Below are 15,206 nucleotides of genomic sequence, written 5' to 3' on the forward strand. Positions count from 1 at the left end.
GTTTTTCTATTCCCCGTCGTTACTCCATAAAAGCACATGTATTCGAGACCTCTACGTAACGAAGTGACAGTGGAGACCCCCTTGAAATAGCGAATTTTTCCCGCCAACAACCTAGATATTTCGCCCCAAATTTTGTCATTTTTGCACGAGCAGCAACTGGAAGCACCTTCTCCGCCACGACGGAATGCTGCGCTCGAATTCACGGTGACTGCAAGGCGAGAGCGATAGTGCGCGGTGCGGGCCTGCATCCCTCGACGCGGCGATCTTGCTACCGCGGGCGTGACCTTTCCCCCTCCCTTCATTCAAACCTGATCCAGCCGCTTGCTGCAGCTGGCCTAGCCCGCCAAGCCGGCACTCTCCTTTTCCTGTTGATGCTGCCAAATGAAAAAAAAAAAAGTTTTTTTTTTTTTTTTCAACGCGCTGGCAGCGTCACTCTTTGGTTACTACGCAAGTCTCTGCGCTTCACTTCACTAACCTAAAACTAGGTGACACTATAGGGCCGTTTATAGTAAATTCCCTATATGGAAAAAGTACCGTCATCTACTCTTTCCTCCGTTGTCTCCTCTCTTAAAGCGCTTGCTTTTTTTCTTTATTTTTTGCTTGCAAAAGCAAGTCCACGGTGGCGGCCCTAGAAAGTCCACGTTGAAACTTTCAGGCCGGCGCGCGCCGCCGCCGGAGACTGCCGCTGCGCAGCGGTACTTTCAACATGGCTCTGACGCAGAAAAAAACTAAATATAAAGAAGTCAAAGCGGCGTTGATCAAAGGATGGCGGTACTTTTCTTATATAGGGAATTTAGTTTATAGTCCGACGTAACGCGAGCGGGTGCGCTACGTGACGTTGGTGAAAACGACCCCCTCTATAGTCGAGCGCACCGGCGCAGCCAACGTAACCGGCGGCTTCCGACGCGCCCCGACGGGCCCGGCGCCAAATTGGCTCCTGACACATTAGCGCGTTGGTCGCGTCATTTCGCGCGAACAAATAAAGGCGCCCACGCCGCTTCGCCGACGGTCGCAGACAGCCGTTCAAAGCGGTGCGCGGGCTTGGGATCGTTCTGCGCATGGTCTGGAGATAACAGCCGACGGCGCGCACGTCGGAGTATAGAGGAGATGGCGTTTCGGCTGGCGCAGCGCAACCGGCATAGCGTGGTTGGCCGCAAATGACGCTGGCCCGCGCCCCGATAACGGGCCTCTTCGATTATCCGTCCCGGACTGCCCGAAGCAGTGCTTTCAGCCAATGAGCGTTGCGTGTGCAGCTTCTCGGGACAGTCCAGGACTGTCAGAGACAGATAATCGAAGAGGCCCAATGTCGGACTATAAACGGCCCGACGCCATCGGTAAGCGGTAAGAATCGAGTAAATACGGTAAGCATTTCTTTTTCGAATTGTCGTGCGGAACCTGCATATAACGAAATCCTCTTTATAACAAAGTTTTTCGGGAATTTGTCAATTTCGTTATATCCAGGTTTAACTGTATACCGAATTACCTATATATCAAACTTTTTTGTGATCCCCTTCAGGTTCGATATATCCGTGTTCACGAGTCTTCTTTTTCTATGACTGTTTGCATCTTTTTCAGGCCTATGCCTTGGGTGTGTACCTTGTGCGAAAGTTGACGGCAGCAACTCTCCTCCAGCGGCTAAAGGCAACAGGCATGCGGAATCCCGACCACACACGAGCAATGAGTGAGTGCAACTTTCTTGCTTTGTAGGTCCCATCCCTGGTTTTCTGAAAAGCCTAGCAAGAAATAATGTCTGCAAAAGAATTCAGCTCATTGTTGTCATCAAAGCACATTTTTAACCATTTGCATAATTTTCCGCGTGCATGGGCAGGTAGTGCTACCAATGTCGGCTGCACAGTGGCAGCCTGTTGTAATTGCTCACAGTGCGTTTATTGGATGTCGAGCAAATGCTGATCAAAGCTTGGGGTAGCCACAGCTTCCACCTTGTGGTAATGTTTGAGCCAAGGGTAGACAGGGCAAGTGTGGTGGGTTACAGTAACATTGAACAGGCGTATTGGGGGCGTCCAAGTTCCTTTTGGTGCTGTTGCCGATGTCAATCGCCTCTATATCAGCAAGCACTTTTCAGCTTGGCCAGTCATGGCAGTACGACTACACGGTCACGTGACTTACAGGTGACATGTTCGATCATGGAGGAAGAAAATATAGGAGGGAACATTACATCACGTAGCCAGCCTTGGCAAGAGAACGCTTCATGTAGCCAGCAGTGGTGGCCCAACATGTCACCTCTTGCGTCAAGATCACGGAGAATCGAGATTTGCCGAGACGTTTGGTTGCCAGTAGTTTTTATGCCGTGCGTGCTCGGCAGGCAGCTGCTCACATGCAAGAAGAAAAAAGATTTTTCTTTGCTTTGTTTGTTTTTGTTTTTGTTAATTTTATGAGTTTAAAATGGTTTCGAATCGGTATTGAACAAAAAAAATCAACCGGGAGTACTAAAACCTACCGCGCGCTCTGACGTATCCTCCGTGCTCTGACGTTTTCACCACGTGTTGGGCCACCTCAGTCGGCGACAGTTGCGTTGCGGTATGCTCCCTCCTTCTTTTTCCTTCCTTCATGTGTTCGATGGTGATGAGGAAGCCAGGGTTGACAACACGTCCCTCATAGCAAAGGGCTGGGAAGGCAACAAGTTTTTGATAGTGCCAGTCTTTTTGCCTTTAATTGCCCTGGAGAGCACGTTTACAGTGTATTTCAAGTTGTTAAAGTCTATAAAAGGCTCCTTTTTTGGCATTGGCTGACAAAAATAGATTAATGTGGGATCAGTTTTGTCTGGTGCTTATAAAATTGCAGTAGCTTATGTGACTTCTGTGTTCAAACTCATTTTGCAGTCAAAGAAAAGCTTCAACATGACCCTGACTCTGAAATTGCTACAACAAGTCTGCGTGGGTCTCTAATCTGTCCGGTGAGTTTTGGGATTTCTGCTACCCCACAAGGCAAGATTTTAGTATTAGGGCAAAGATGTGAGGAGCAGTGGCGTTGCCGGTTATGTGCGCCATAATGTAGCTTCGTCGTGTTGCAGTTTTGCCTATCCGATGATGTCACTGGGGAGCATTAAATTGGCTAAATGTGAATGCTTAAAAAAAAATGGCAGTGCTTGTTTTACGGTAGCCAAGGAGGAACCATGAAACACAGTAAAAAATTGCTAAAAAAAACCGTAACATGGTCAAGCTTGCATTAAGGGGGGGGGGGCAATGTCTCCTTCTGTATCATGACTGTGGAGGCGCAGCATGGCTGTCAGCTCAGCCAAACGTATACGTGGACCGAGCGTGTCCTACGTGGGGGTAATTTTCGGCGGGTACAAAGTCTGGAAGAGCCGAGATGACTGGTGGCTTCATGTCCGCCGTCTTCCCATGCACCTAGTGCTGGAGGTTGTGTAATCTATAGTTTCGGAGACGCATATTATCAAGAGGCAGGCAAAGCTCTAGCACCCTTCTGCCTGCGCTCTTCACCATGCCAGCGTTTGCAACGATTGTTCGTAGTCATTGAGCGAGATTTGTTCTTGTATGTGCACATACTAGTAGTGTGACACTATGCTTGTTAATTTGTTAATAAGCAAATGTTTACTGCAATTTATATAGCTGATAATACTTTGCTTTTGCCATTTTGAAACAGTGCTTTCTTTACGGTGTCCTATGAGCTGTGATGCTGCATTGGTCAGACTGGAGAGCGGTTTGCTGATAGCATCGTTGTACTGCGGGCGACGCTTAGTGGGCGCGAAATCTTCGCTTTGTACCGCTGATATGAAGGTATCCTCGACATGTCATGAAACCATATCTTTTGTCACCAACTCTCAAATTCAACGAATTGATTTTTTTTTTACTCGTGGAATATTTTTCTTCTCTCGATTGCCCCACAATCTGGAAAATTGTACGGCCCCATCCTTGTAAGAAATAATCATCAGTGATTGTGCTTATTTGCATAAAAGGTCTACTTTCAATATAATGAAATTGTAAAATAATGAATTGAAGTGCGAATTTTACCAACTTACATCAAGGTTTAACGGTATTTGGCCTTTGAATTCATAGGTAATCGAGGTTCTTAGGTGCAGGGACACAGGTCAGTGTTTTGTTTTTCTTATGAGAAGTTGTGTAAAAGCATAAGCCTTATGCTGGGGATCTCTTCAATAGAAACATTTTAACAAAAAATTTTCTTTTTTTTTGTGTTAAGCTCGTCATCGGTTACATTCAAGTGAAATGGGTGGAGAAAAGAAATTACGTCAATAGTACAGATAGCACAAGAGCGGGAAATTCGGGCTCAAAGCAGGAGAGTGTAGGCTCAATTTGTGTAGAAATGCGAGCTAGGCACGAACCACTGCAGCAGCATTTCCACATGATGTGCGTGGTCTCCAGTGTTCGTGGTTCACTGCATTCTCTTTATTCCTGAATGCCATCTCGCTGGACTGTGGCGGTCTTGAATGCACTTAAAATTTGGCTGAATTTGGCTGGCTTACACAACCTCTGGAATGCCCCACTGGCATTAACTGCAGCTTGCACAGGCACCAGAGTTGGCCCACAAATCTCACAGCGGTGTGTTTTAAGCTTGTCACTGCCATGTGTAGATCCTTCTCACGGAAGCTCCCATAGTGCGCATAAGATGAGCAACGTTAAAATTACTTCTCTAAATCAAGAAAGTACCGTAGCATAGATTCCAAGATGTGCGTTTAATCTGCATCTTACATCTTACATTTTATTTACATTTTTACATTTTTATTTGTTTTATTGTGCAGCTGGGCAAGATGCGAATGGGTATTCCATGCCGAGCGCTAACATGTCCACACCTACAGTGCTTTGATGCTTCGCTTTACCTGCAAATGAATGAAAAGAAGCCCACATGGATTTGCCCAGTCTGTGACCGGCCGGCCACCTTCTCCTCATTGGTGATCGATGGGTGCGTGCCCTTTGCAGGTTTAATTTTTGCGAGGGATGAGAGTAAATTCACTTGCATGCAGTGCAATCAGGATGGTGGTGGTGTGTGTCGTGTGTGTGTGTGTGTTTTTTTCTCTCTGTTTTACTATTTTTTTTATTTAACGGCATTGAGTGTCATTGAGGAAGCAGGTTCACTTTGGCTGCATGTGCTGCCTTTGTTATTGGGAATGTGTTGATGGTAGGCAGCTGTCTTGGCCAGGGCTCGTCACAGCAACCAACCTTTTGTATAGCGGCACTTTGCAAGCATATTTCACCTGTGACCTTTACTGGCCTTCGCTGTAGCATGTGTATATATCTAATTCTTTTTTTTTTTCTTTTGCATATTAGGAAAGTATTATTTGTGGATCTATTCGTGTACGATACAGTTCAAAGCCTCTGTGTCAGATATGAACAATGTGGATGGCTCATATTTACAAAGTGCCATTCACTAAAATAGAAAAGAAGCGACGAAAATGAACATAATGTGTTTAAATAGCTGTGTTTGATGAACTCATGCACTCATGGATTCCAGCCTGTTGCTGCAGGTGATGTCTATGCAAGCATTTTCGCTGCTCCCTTTAAGCCATCCCATCCTGCCATGCTGCCATCCTGAGCAGCATGATTTGTGGTATTCAGGGGTCGGGGGGGGGGGGGGGGGGGGTACGGATACGGATGTAGTAACCACAGAAGCAGCAACAAAAGCTGAAGCTGGTAAAGTTGTTATTCTTTAGTTTGTTTGCCTCCATTATGCATATGTGCACTGTTCCACTAATCTCTTGGGTTGGGTGTTTGCAGGCTATTCATGGAAATTGCCATGAAGGCACCCAGTGATTGCACTGAGGTTCAATTCCACGAAGATGGTTCCTGGTCTCCTTTGGTGCCAAAGAAGGAGACCCATGTTATTAACAGCCCCAGTTCCTCTGCAACAGCATCTACCTCTAGAAGTTCAGCTCCTTCAACATCATGTAAGCATTATTTCCCTTTGCAAATGAATTCTCTCTCTCTGTGTGTAAGCATATTTTTTTCATTCATTATTCTAGCCGTAACAGCGTGTTATATCCGATCAGAAAGCTGAATTTTTACCGATGCAGGGGGGGGGGGTGCGAAAGAAGGGCATCCTCAGCGCCGCGCTGCTGCCATTCTATGTTCGATACTGCAGCAATTTTGGTCTTATTGGAAAGAGCCGCGCTTTTTATTCAATATCCAGCCGCGCTTGTTTCCATCCACTCAGAATTCACATAGCAAATCCGCGCCAAAAAAAAGATCCCGGCACGTGAGCCTATTCGCGAAGTGAGCGCGCACGTGCCTGAATTGCGGCTTTCGATTTGCGGAGCCTCCCGCATCGTCTGCTGCGCACGCTAAACGGCGTGTTGACGTTGCCATTTTGTTCGTCGTTCGAGACATTCGGTCAGATTGCGCTCGGAAGATCGCAACTCTGCGCAAGTTCGGCAAAAAAAAAAAAAAACAACTAAAGAAGCCGTTTTCGAACGCCCAAAACAAAGACTGCGCACTGCGGCGGCGTATTGGCACGGTGCCAAGCTTGGCAGAAGTAGTGCACCGCAGCCGCCGAGAGGGCCTGGGCTCTCGGCGCTGTTTCGAAACTTTTATCATGGCGAAGTGATGTCAAAAGTCCCACAGCGCACATAAATTCGAGAATACGCGCATAAAAAAATGCGCAAAGCGAGATCATGGCTTGGGTTCATCACAAGTGATCCCAGTGTTGGACATCGTGGTGGCGGAACGCGATTCATCTATCGAAATGCCGATTTCTGCTCCTGTTTCGGGGGCCGCCTCGGACGACGTCGGTAATCAGTAGCGTGGCACAAGGATCAACATAAACGTTCTTGGCAAGCACAGATCACGTGCACAACAACAGAAACAGACTGAAGATAACATCTACAGCTTATCGTCAACGCGAGCGAGCGCAAAATGCGGATGCTCGCGACGGCGCGCATGGACTCTGCCCATTGGCATCAGCTGCCACCTGCATGATCGTCGACCCCTCCGCAATCAACAGGCAGCTTGAAAAGACCCAAGTGCCAGACATGCAGCGGGGCCGTTTCGATTGAAAACAGAAATGTGATGCGGACTACTTGCCTGATGCCTTTTAAGGCATTTATATGTGAAGTACGGCACTTTTTATTTGTGCAGCAAACCTTGAATACACAGTTTTGTTTCTTGCAATTTTCTCAGTTTCATTTTTTCGTTAGCTTACAATCTTCTGACAAGCTTTTCTCAGCATTTAGTACACTCAATTTTGATCTCTCTTTGTTTTGCTGAAAAGCTCAATGCCTAGTGAGTGCAAAAGGATGTCATATGTTACTTTGGGAAGTTATAAATCATCGGAAAGATTGAAATAAGAAATGTATTTCTTCTCATTCAAATGAGAACTTTGATGTTTCATAACTTATGTTCTAGGAAAGCTAGGACCATCAATTAACCTTGTTGCACTCTTTGATATCTGTAGAATCCAATCACATTTAATTCAGCAGGATCTGTGCAGCCAGTTTATTAAAAATGTGATCAACCAATGTTTTCATGAATAATTTAAAAATTAATTGCATGGTATCCATAAAAACTGAGTTCTTAATTGATACGAGCACCCCCCTTAATGCAATACATAAACAGAATGCAAAATGAATGCACTCTTCATGCATAAATGTTTTATTAGCGTGATGTCTGTCATAAAAAAGATACAAATTTTAAAATCAAGATTGTGCGATAAAACTGAACAAAGTTTATAAAGAGGCGCCTGGTATCTACTAAGAAGAAAATGTCACAAAATTATGATACAGTCGCCGACGGATTTTTCTAACTTGTTGGAAACGGGGCTCGTTTCTTCGCTCTCCATGGCGATCTCTGCTAACGGAGATCGCCAACGTGGTGACGCTCTTCAACTATGCAGAGACGTCTGTCTTGCGGAAGATAGTGACAGCGATTGCTTTGAGAGAGAAAAAACAGAAACCGATTACGGATTTCTTTTTATAAATAAAAGTAGTACCAAGAAATGCTCCTGTTTTTTGTCATCAAATGCGGCCTTTTCTTAATCACTTTCATTAGTTTGAATTTCGGTTAACTGGAACTCATTAAGTGTCCCCGTGAAGTTTGAATTAACGAGCTTTTACTGTAATTGTGATAGCGGGTCCACACTTGCGTTTTGTGGGGTCTCACCCGTGCACTTGGAACAAAGGAACGACAACACAATAGTAGTGCAAACAATCGCAAGGGAATTTATTGCACCTTTCATACACTAATGCCTCCTAGCCGAATTACTACGCTGATGGGCACATGACAGATTGAGGACATCCGACTCACTGTGACCGGATAGCGAGCGAATATGTTTACTGCCATGCTGGACACCAATGCCTAGTCTTTCGTGTGTACAGTCACGCGAACGGTGGCGCGTTCGAACGATTGTTAGTCCATTTCGGTGCCCTGCTCCCAAGCCTCGTGAGACGGTCTTGCAGAGAGTGAGTGCGTCAGCACGCGAGTCACGTCCGTGTCGCTCACTGTTCACAAGCCAAAGAGGGGCAGCCCTGTTGCGACCAAGTAACCCCGCGGTTAGGTGTGTTAGCAGCACAACACCCGCGCCATCTCTCGTAATATGCCACAACCACACCGACCTCCGCCACCGTAAAGCCACGCAACGAAGCCGGAGAACAAGAGACTGGAGCCATACAAGCAAAACATGCAATAGACATAGCCATTTTTTATTGCGATAGCAATTATATGGACACTTCCACCGGATTTCTGCCGTCGGCGTCGCCGTGAGGTTCTGTATAGATAAAATCTTCGCCGCGCGCCGTATGCCCGAGCGGAAGCGTGCGGGGACGCATGCTTTCACGGAGAGCGAACGCACTCAATCTTCCACACGCAAGCAAGGAAGCGGGAAGCGAGCACCGGAGGGAGCGGGGGGGGGGGGGCATTTCTACTCTGCCAACAACCGCGCTCGTCGCTCGCTCGCACCGTCTCTTATCTCCACACGGCTCTGACCTTTATGCGCTGTGCATTCGCCGCTCAGTTTCTGTTGAAGCGATAGACCGCACGTACCTTCGCCCGCTGCGGCGTATATGCGCTTGCTGCCAGCGTTTTGACAGTCGTTGTCTGCAGTCATTCAGTGTGATCTATTCATGTTTGTTTGTGCGCGCTCACGCCACAGTTAGTAATAGTCGGGCCACATTTTCCAACGCACGCTACACATGCAATGCTGCCCGGATCGGCAGTGCAGCGTTACAGGTGTGTACCTTTGCACGCGCTGCCCACGGGCAGCGCTTCTCATTAACACCACCGTTTCACACGCGCCTTCTCGTGGTCATCGAGTCTCTCTTCATGTCGGTCTACTTACGCCGCAGCACACCTGCTTACTTAATCAGCTCATGTTTACTACAATTCATATTGCTACCAAAGCCGCTCACCTTACTTCGTATGACATTGCTGTGTTGCTATCGCATTCATTGCTTCGCCCTTAGGGCGAAACTGTGACATTTTTTTTTCCCTTTCTCATGGTTTTACAACTCGGTACCTTATCTTCTGAGTAATGCACCTTGTGTCATTAAGAATTTCTCTCTCTCAGCATCGAGGGATCCACCTGGTCGGCCCAGCAAGAAACCTCGGGTGGTCGTCATAGACCTGACAGCGTGTAGCAGTGAGGAGGAAGATGACGGTGGTCGCAGTTCAGTGCCCACACCTGGATCTCACATGGGTGGGCCACCGCCGTTGGTTTCTGGCATTTCCGGAGGAGCACACTCTCAGGGTTTGTTGTTGCACTGCACTTCTTCCTTGCACTGTGAAGCTAGTGACAAGATAGCTAGTCACACCATTGCAGCTTTGTGTGAGCTGCTGTAATTGTGTTTAATTTACATATTGCAAACCTTCAATACCGCTCCAGAGCTCATGGCGTGGTTATATCTCGCATGCCTCATCATCATCATCATATGCAGTTCTCGTGGAATGAAACGTGACAAACCACTCCATGTGTGACCACTGAGTACCATGTCATGCCACTAGGAATCTGGTCACTAAAGGTGATGCAGAGTCTGATCTTAAATGTACGAACCAAATTTACACCAATTTCACAAACGAAAGTATGCGTATTAGTCACCTCTAAGTTGACTTGTTTATTCCGTGAGCACTGTACATGCATACGATATTAAAAAAGGACAGTTATCATGGTGGGCTTGCTGCAGTAATTTTTATAACATGTTAGAAGTATTTGTCCTGCAGTAGACATAAATATAGGTTGATGATGATGAAATAAACCTGCCTACTTGGAAAACACTGCTGCCAAAGACAGCGGGGCTAAACATGTGTCTGCACATACAGCAGGGAACCACAGTTATCCTCGTATTCTGTAATAATCCTTGACTCGCTCTTCTTCAACTAGGCCGAGTTGAACACAGCGTCGCACCTCGACTGAAGAAAAAAACAATACGCTTCTTGGAAGTTACTGGGGAAATATTGACCGGATTTTTTAGCCATCACAGCTAATCGGTGCTCCTGACAAGTGAAACAGATCCATGCTATTGTTACTGACAGAAGGTTTTCGTCTTATTTTCTCTTTTTTCTTTTGTTTGTGTGTGTGTGCGTGCATGCGCGCGCGCCTGCCTGCCTGTCTTAAATGAAGGTTAAGCCCCCAAAGCAGTAGAAGAAATACTGGCAAATTTAATACAGTGCAGTTAACTTAGAACTATATCAAGAAGAATGAAAAATCCAATTGTCGTAATCGATCGTCACTATATCTAGACTGGTGTATAAAAAAAAAAAGGCACCGAACATATTTTCGTAGCTCCGAAACCAAATTTGCCACTTGCGCTAAACATGGACGTAGAAAGTAGGCAGCTAAAACTAAAATCTTTATTTATACCTCTAACAAGCATCTCAAGTGTTAGGCACGCTGAAATAGTCAAGTGTTAGGCACACTGAAATGATCAGAAATCTGCTTGCTTTAGCAGAAGTTTCAGGTTCACAACTGCAGTGTGCATAGTGTCCAGCTGCTGTGCGAACACTGGTGGCAATAATTTACCTTGCATGAAATCAATGAGAGACTCGATCGGGGTCGATGTCAAAGACGGGCCATTCTCAATCTCATTGTCACTGCCACTGCTGTCATCGCTTCTATAGCACAATGCCGCTGTCCGTCGCAACAACGATCGCCCCATGGGATATCTCTTAGCAGAACAAAGCAGCACTATCTGCACTTGAAAACTCGTCCATCGAAGCACCACCTGTTTCATTGTCAGTAGCGACATGCTCCCCGAGCTCGGTAATATCAGCGGCTTTCACAGTGTTGGTTTCACTATTTGGGGTTTCACCCTGGCGCGCTAAGCCCGCATTTTCCATTGATTGATATGGCCACTGGTTCCATCAGCCTTCATGATATCGCGGCGCTCCCGGTATTCATAATTGTCAGCATCATAGACTGCACAAGCTTGTAGTTCTTCGAGTCTTGCAATATTTGGAGCTCCATCTCAAACGATACAGCTTTGAGTTTCGTCGGGGCCGTCTTCATAACATATTGTTACATATATGTCTTTTTTCTTACAGCCCTAATGCACAAGTGCAGTGAACGTCCGATTTTTCGGATTCCGTGAAAACGTCAGAAAAATTGGGCATTCAGAAAAAATGAATGCATGCCCTTTACTGCGCCCAAGGCCTCATATCACCACAGGCACATCTGAAATAGCTCTAAAGGCCTGCCAGTACATTTATTGGGCGTATCGGTGCTCGTACCGCGATAGGAGATGGCGGGTGCACGCGTGTATAATTAAAGCGACACTAAAGGCAAATACAGTAGAACCTCGCTGATACGTTCCTGCTTATTACGATTTCCCTGCTCCTACGTTCGCAATCGCGAAAAATAAACATAACCCCATAGAGGAATGTGTTCATACGTTCCCGGAAAATACGATTATTCGGCAGCAACGTTCAGCATTGCAGCAAACTGCGGTCGTATGATACATTCTGCAGCGAAAAATTATCATTCAGGTGTGCAAAAAGGCCGCTCTCATGTGCTTATGAAGCACTAAGTGGCAGACAGCCGCCGCGCGGCTTCTCTGCAGTGCTCAATCCCCCCCCCACTCCGCGACTTCTCTGCAGTGCTCGTTCGCCCGAAGCGCAGCAGCAGCGGCGAGCGAATTGACCTTTGCGCTACCTCGCCCTTAGCTTCAACGCGAACTACTAAGCGGCGGATGCCGCGTGTGCGCGGCGCTGCCGAGATCGTAGCAGAGGTGGTGGCGGACGAGGCGCCTGAAGACGGCGGCGAGAAAGGAGGCTTGCGCCGACCGGCTACTTTCGCCGAAGCCCTTGCTGGCCTGGAAGCCTTACAAAGCTTCTCTCGCACGAAAGAATACGAAAATGCGGACAAGGGTCTGCAATGTGTGCAAAAGGAGTTGTTCCTGACCAAGGGTGTGACACACCAGCAGAAAATACAGTCGAATCATGATAATTCGAACTCGAAGGGGCCCGAAAGTTTTTTCTAATTAAAAGGACTCATTTTTGACGTATTTGTGCACCATAACGCTACGTACGAATGGTGCGAGTCGTGAAATATCGCGGCGCGCAAGCACATAGCGAGCGAGGGCCCCGAAACTGCCCACGCCGGCCAACGCTCGCATCGCGATAGCGCCTCTTCCTCTTCATAACCACAATCTCTCTCGCATCCGATAATGGCAGTGAACGAAACTTCATGGAGCGGGCCGCGCCGGCACGACGACGCATGCGCGCGCAGAGACCATCGAAGGTGAGGGAGGAGCGCGGCTGGGAAACGCATTCGGCCTCAGCAACCCCGTCGCTTCGGTGGCTCCCCTTGCCCTTCCTCTCAACTCCCTCGTAGCTCCATCACCTTCGACTGTCTCCGTGCGCGCCCGCCGGCCCGGCGCCTGCTTAGCCCGCTCCCCTAAGTTTCGTTTTCTGCTGTTGAGCGAGTGTTGGCCGGACTGGGCTTCCGTGTTGCTTCCCTCTGTGCCGCAGCCGCTGCGTTGGCTGAGACATCGGCACGTACACGCGTGTTCCGACGCGACGCTGAAACGGCGACCTTACCATTTGAGAGAGGGAATTTTCGCCGCGGTATTTTTTTCTTTCTTTTTTATGCTTCACGTCATGGCTGCCCTACATCAACCATAAATCTCAAAGGCTATACGTTTTTGTGTTAAAGAGCTGAAAATGTGCGACGCAAAAAAGCAGAAACTGCGCTAGCGTACAACCAAAACGAAGCCGCGGAGTCCGCATCACCATAGTCATCCGCAGAAATCGTATGTGAATGACAGTAATGACCTTGTGCCTATTTGTGCCTTTATTGCGTTTACCGCCGCGCATAACAACGCGTTGGCCGCGGGATTTCATAGTCGCCATCCATGACCGCGTCGATAGCCGCCGCGGCTTCTTCCGCAGCGGTTGCGGCAAAAAGTAGTTTCGTTTTGACTCAATATGCACGTCGGCAGCGTGCCCAAAAAGCTGCGTAGTGGCCATCCATGATTGCATAGATAGCGACCGCGATTTCGTCTGTAGTTGTTGCAGCGAACGGTAGTTTTGTTCTGACTGGTCCGCGTGCCTTAAGCATCGCAATGTCGATGTTCATACCGTATTTACTCGAATCTAGGCCGACTCCGATTCTAAGCCGACCCCCCAAAAGTTCGAAATCCGAAAAATAAAAAAAACTTACCTCGAATGTAGGCCGAACGAAAAAGCGAGAACAGCATTCGCAAAATGAAACAGCATTTATTAAATTTGAACATGCCGAGCTCATTCTATGTCACCATCGCTGCTAGCCTCGTCGCTATCTTTCTTACTGCTGACATCTTCAAACAGTGCGCTATGTTCAGTACCACCTAGCGCATTAGATATGCTGCTTTTTTGGAAGGAGCGCACGTTGCGGCGCACGCAAAAACCATCTCCCGTGGCCCCCTCCAACGACAGACCGATGCCGAAGTTCCGCCCGGCTTGAACGTTTGACGATGCCTCTACGGCTCTAGCACAACTACCGTATTTACTCGATTCTCACGCTTCCCCGATTGTAACGCGCACCCGTTTTCCGTGAGGAAAAAGTCCTTTACCAGTACCGCGCACCTCATGCTTTCAAACTGAAATACAACTTTCTGTCATTTGGAAAAATAGATTTCCTCCCGATGCACTGATGCTGCGATGAATAAAAAAAAGTCGCAGTTTCGCCCGAAAGGCGATGCATCGAATGCGGTAGCAATTTAGTAGACCGCTATTAACAAGCACGGTGTCACGCGCGCTCAAGCAAACATGAACACATCTCGCTCGTTGACCGCGGAAACGGACCTGTCAAAACGCTGGAGACGAAGCGCGCCTTCGTGCTAGCATGCCTCTCGCTTCAACGCGGCGAAAACACGGCGCGCGGCGGACTTCACCCGTCGCAGATTGCTTTCAAGATAGGGCCAAGCCTGATCGTATCGCCGGAGTGGATCGTCGCAGATTACGTCCTGCTTCGGTCCACTGAAACCGTTCCGCATTGCTTTGCTGGCGAAAATCCTCTCCTTCTGTTTGCGCCAGTCCCGCTCGCAAGTTTCGGATTCTCCGAACGCCCGTGATGCGGCCCGATTTCCGTCCGTCTCCGCACAGACGATCACTTTCCTTTTAAATGCGGCATCATGATGAACTCGGTACTTCATGCTGATAGATAGAGCAGACGCTGGGAACGTGAAGACAGACGGTAGACTATTGCCTAAGCACGTGTACTGCAGCACACGGAGGAAGCTTCCGCATGCTATACGGTAGCTAGGCACGACGCGAGTGCGAGGCGGCCATTTTGAAATGCCGACGCAGATTTAGGGTCGTGTTGAAAGTGCGCGTTAGATTCGAGTAAATACAGTATTCGTTTAGAAAGCAGCACTATAGTGGCATCGCCCATTTGGTGCCATTACGATAACGCCACACCGCGCGCCGATGCTGCACCATACCGATACTAGAGTGTACTAGAATGGGGGAGTGGGTCCAGCGGACGCCTTAGCAAGCGTCGAGGGTGAAGCAAAAAACACGGAAAATGTGGCGGCGCTGCCGTCGCCTTATTCTGAGTCTCCGGCCAATAAACGTTGGATCCGGCTGTTTCGGCAGAGCTCATTGGCTGAGGCGAGCTCGCGGGCTGAGTAGCTGTCGTCTGCTCGACGCACCGTCGTTGTTGCGTCGTTTGCGTTATTTCCGCCGCTCTTTTCGCATTTTAGTTACAATGGATCGATGGGAAATAATTTCAGTTTTACCGCCCCCCAGTATCCGCCTGTCAAAGCTCCATGCAGCTGCGGTAAGGTCTCCGACGCGACAAGCGTCCGGCTG

At 48.0% G+C, this 15,206-nt stretch overlaps 1 protein-coding gene across 4 annotated transcripts in view; it reads left to right on the forward strand.

The window, feature by feature from the left end:
- The window catches only part of LOC119442205 (E3 SUMO-protein ligase PIAS2), an 81,111-nt gene extending 71,335 nt beyond the window's left edge, over positions 1–9,776 (forward strand). For all 4 annotated transcript variants that reach the window (XM_037706984.2, XM_037706983.2, XM_037706985.2 and 1 more), the window contains 5 exons: positions 1,576–1,681; positions 2,841–2,914; positions 4,739–4,899; positions 5,712–5,881; positions 9,490–9,776. In XM_037706984.2, the coding sequence (XP_037562912.1) occupies positions 1,576–1,681; positions 2,841–2,914; positions 4,739–4,899; positions 5,712–5,881; positions 9,490–9,761 (783 nt within the window). In that variant the 3' untranslated portion in view covers positions 9,762–9,776. The remainder of the gene's footprint in view (positions 1–1,575; positions 1,682–2,840; positions 2,915–4,738; positions 4,900–5,711; positions 5,882–9,489) is intronic.
- The last annotated feature ends 5,430 nt before the right edge of the window (positions 9,777–15,206 follow it).

This window comes from Dermacentor silvarum, chromosome 2 (genome assembly GCF_013339745.2).
Source record: "Dermacentor silvarum isolate Dsil-2018 chromosome 2, BIME_Dsil_1.4, whole genome shotgun sequence".
In the NCBI taxonomy this organism is placed as follows: domain Eukaryota; kingdom Metazoa; phylum Arthropoda; class Arachnida; order Ixodida; family Ixodidae; genus Dermacentor; species Dermacentor silvarum.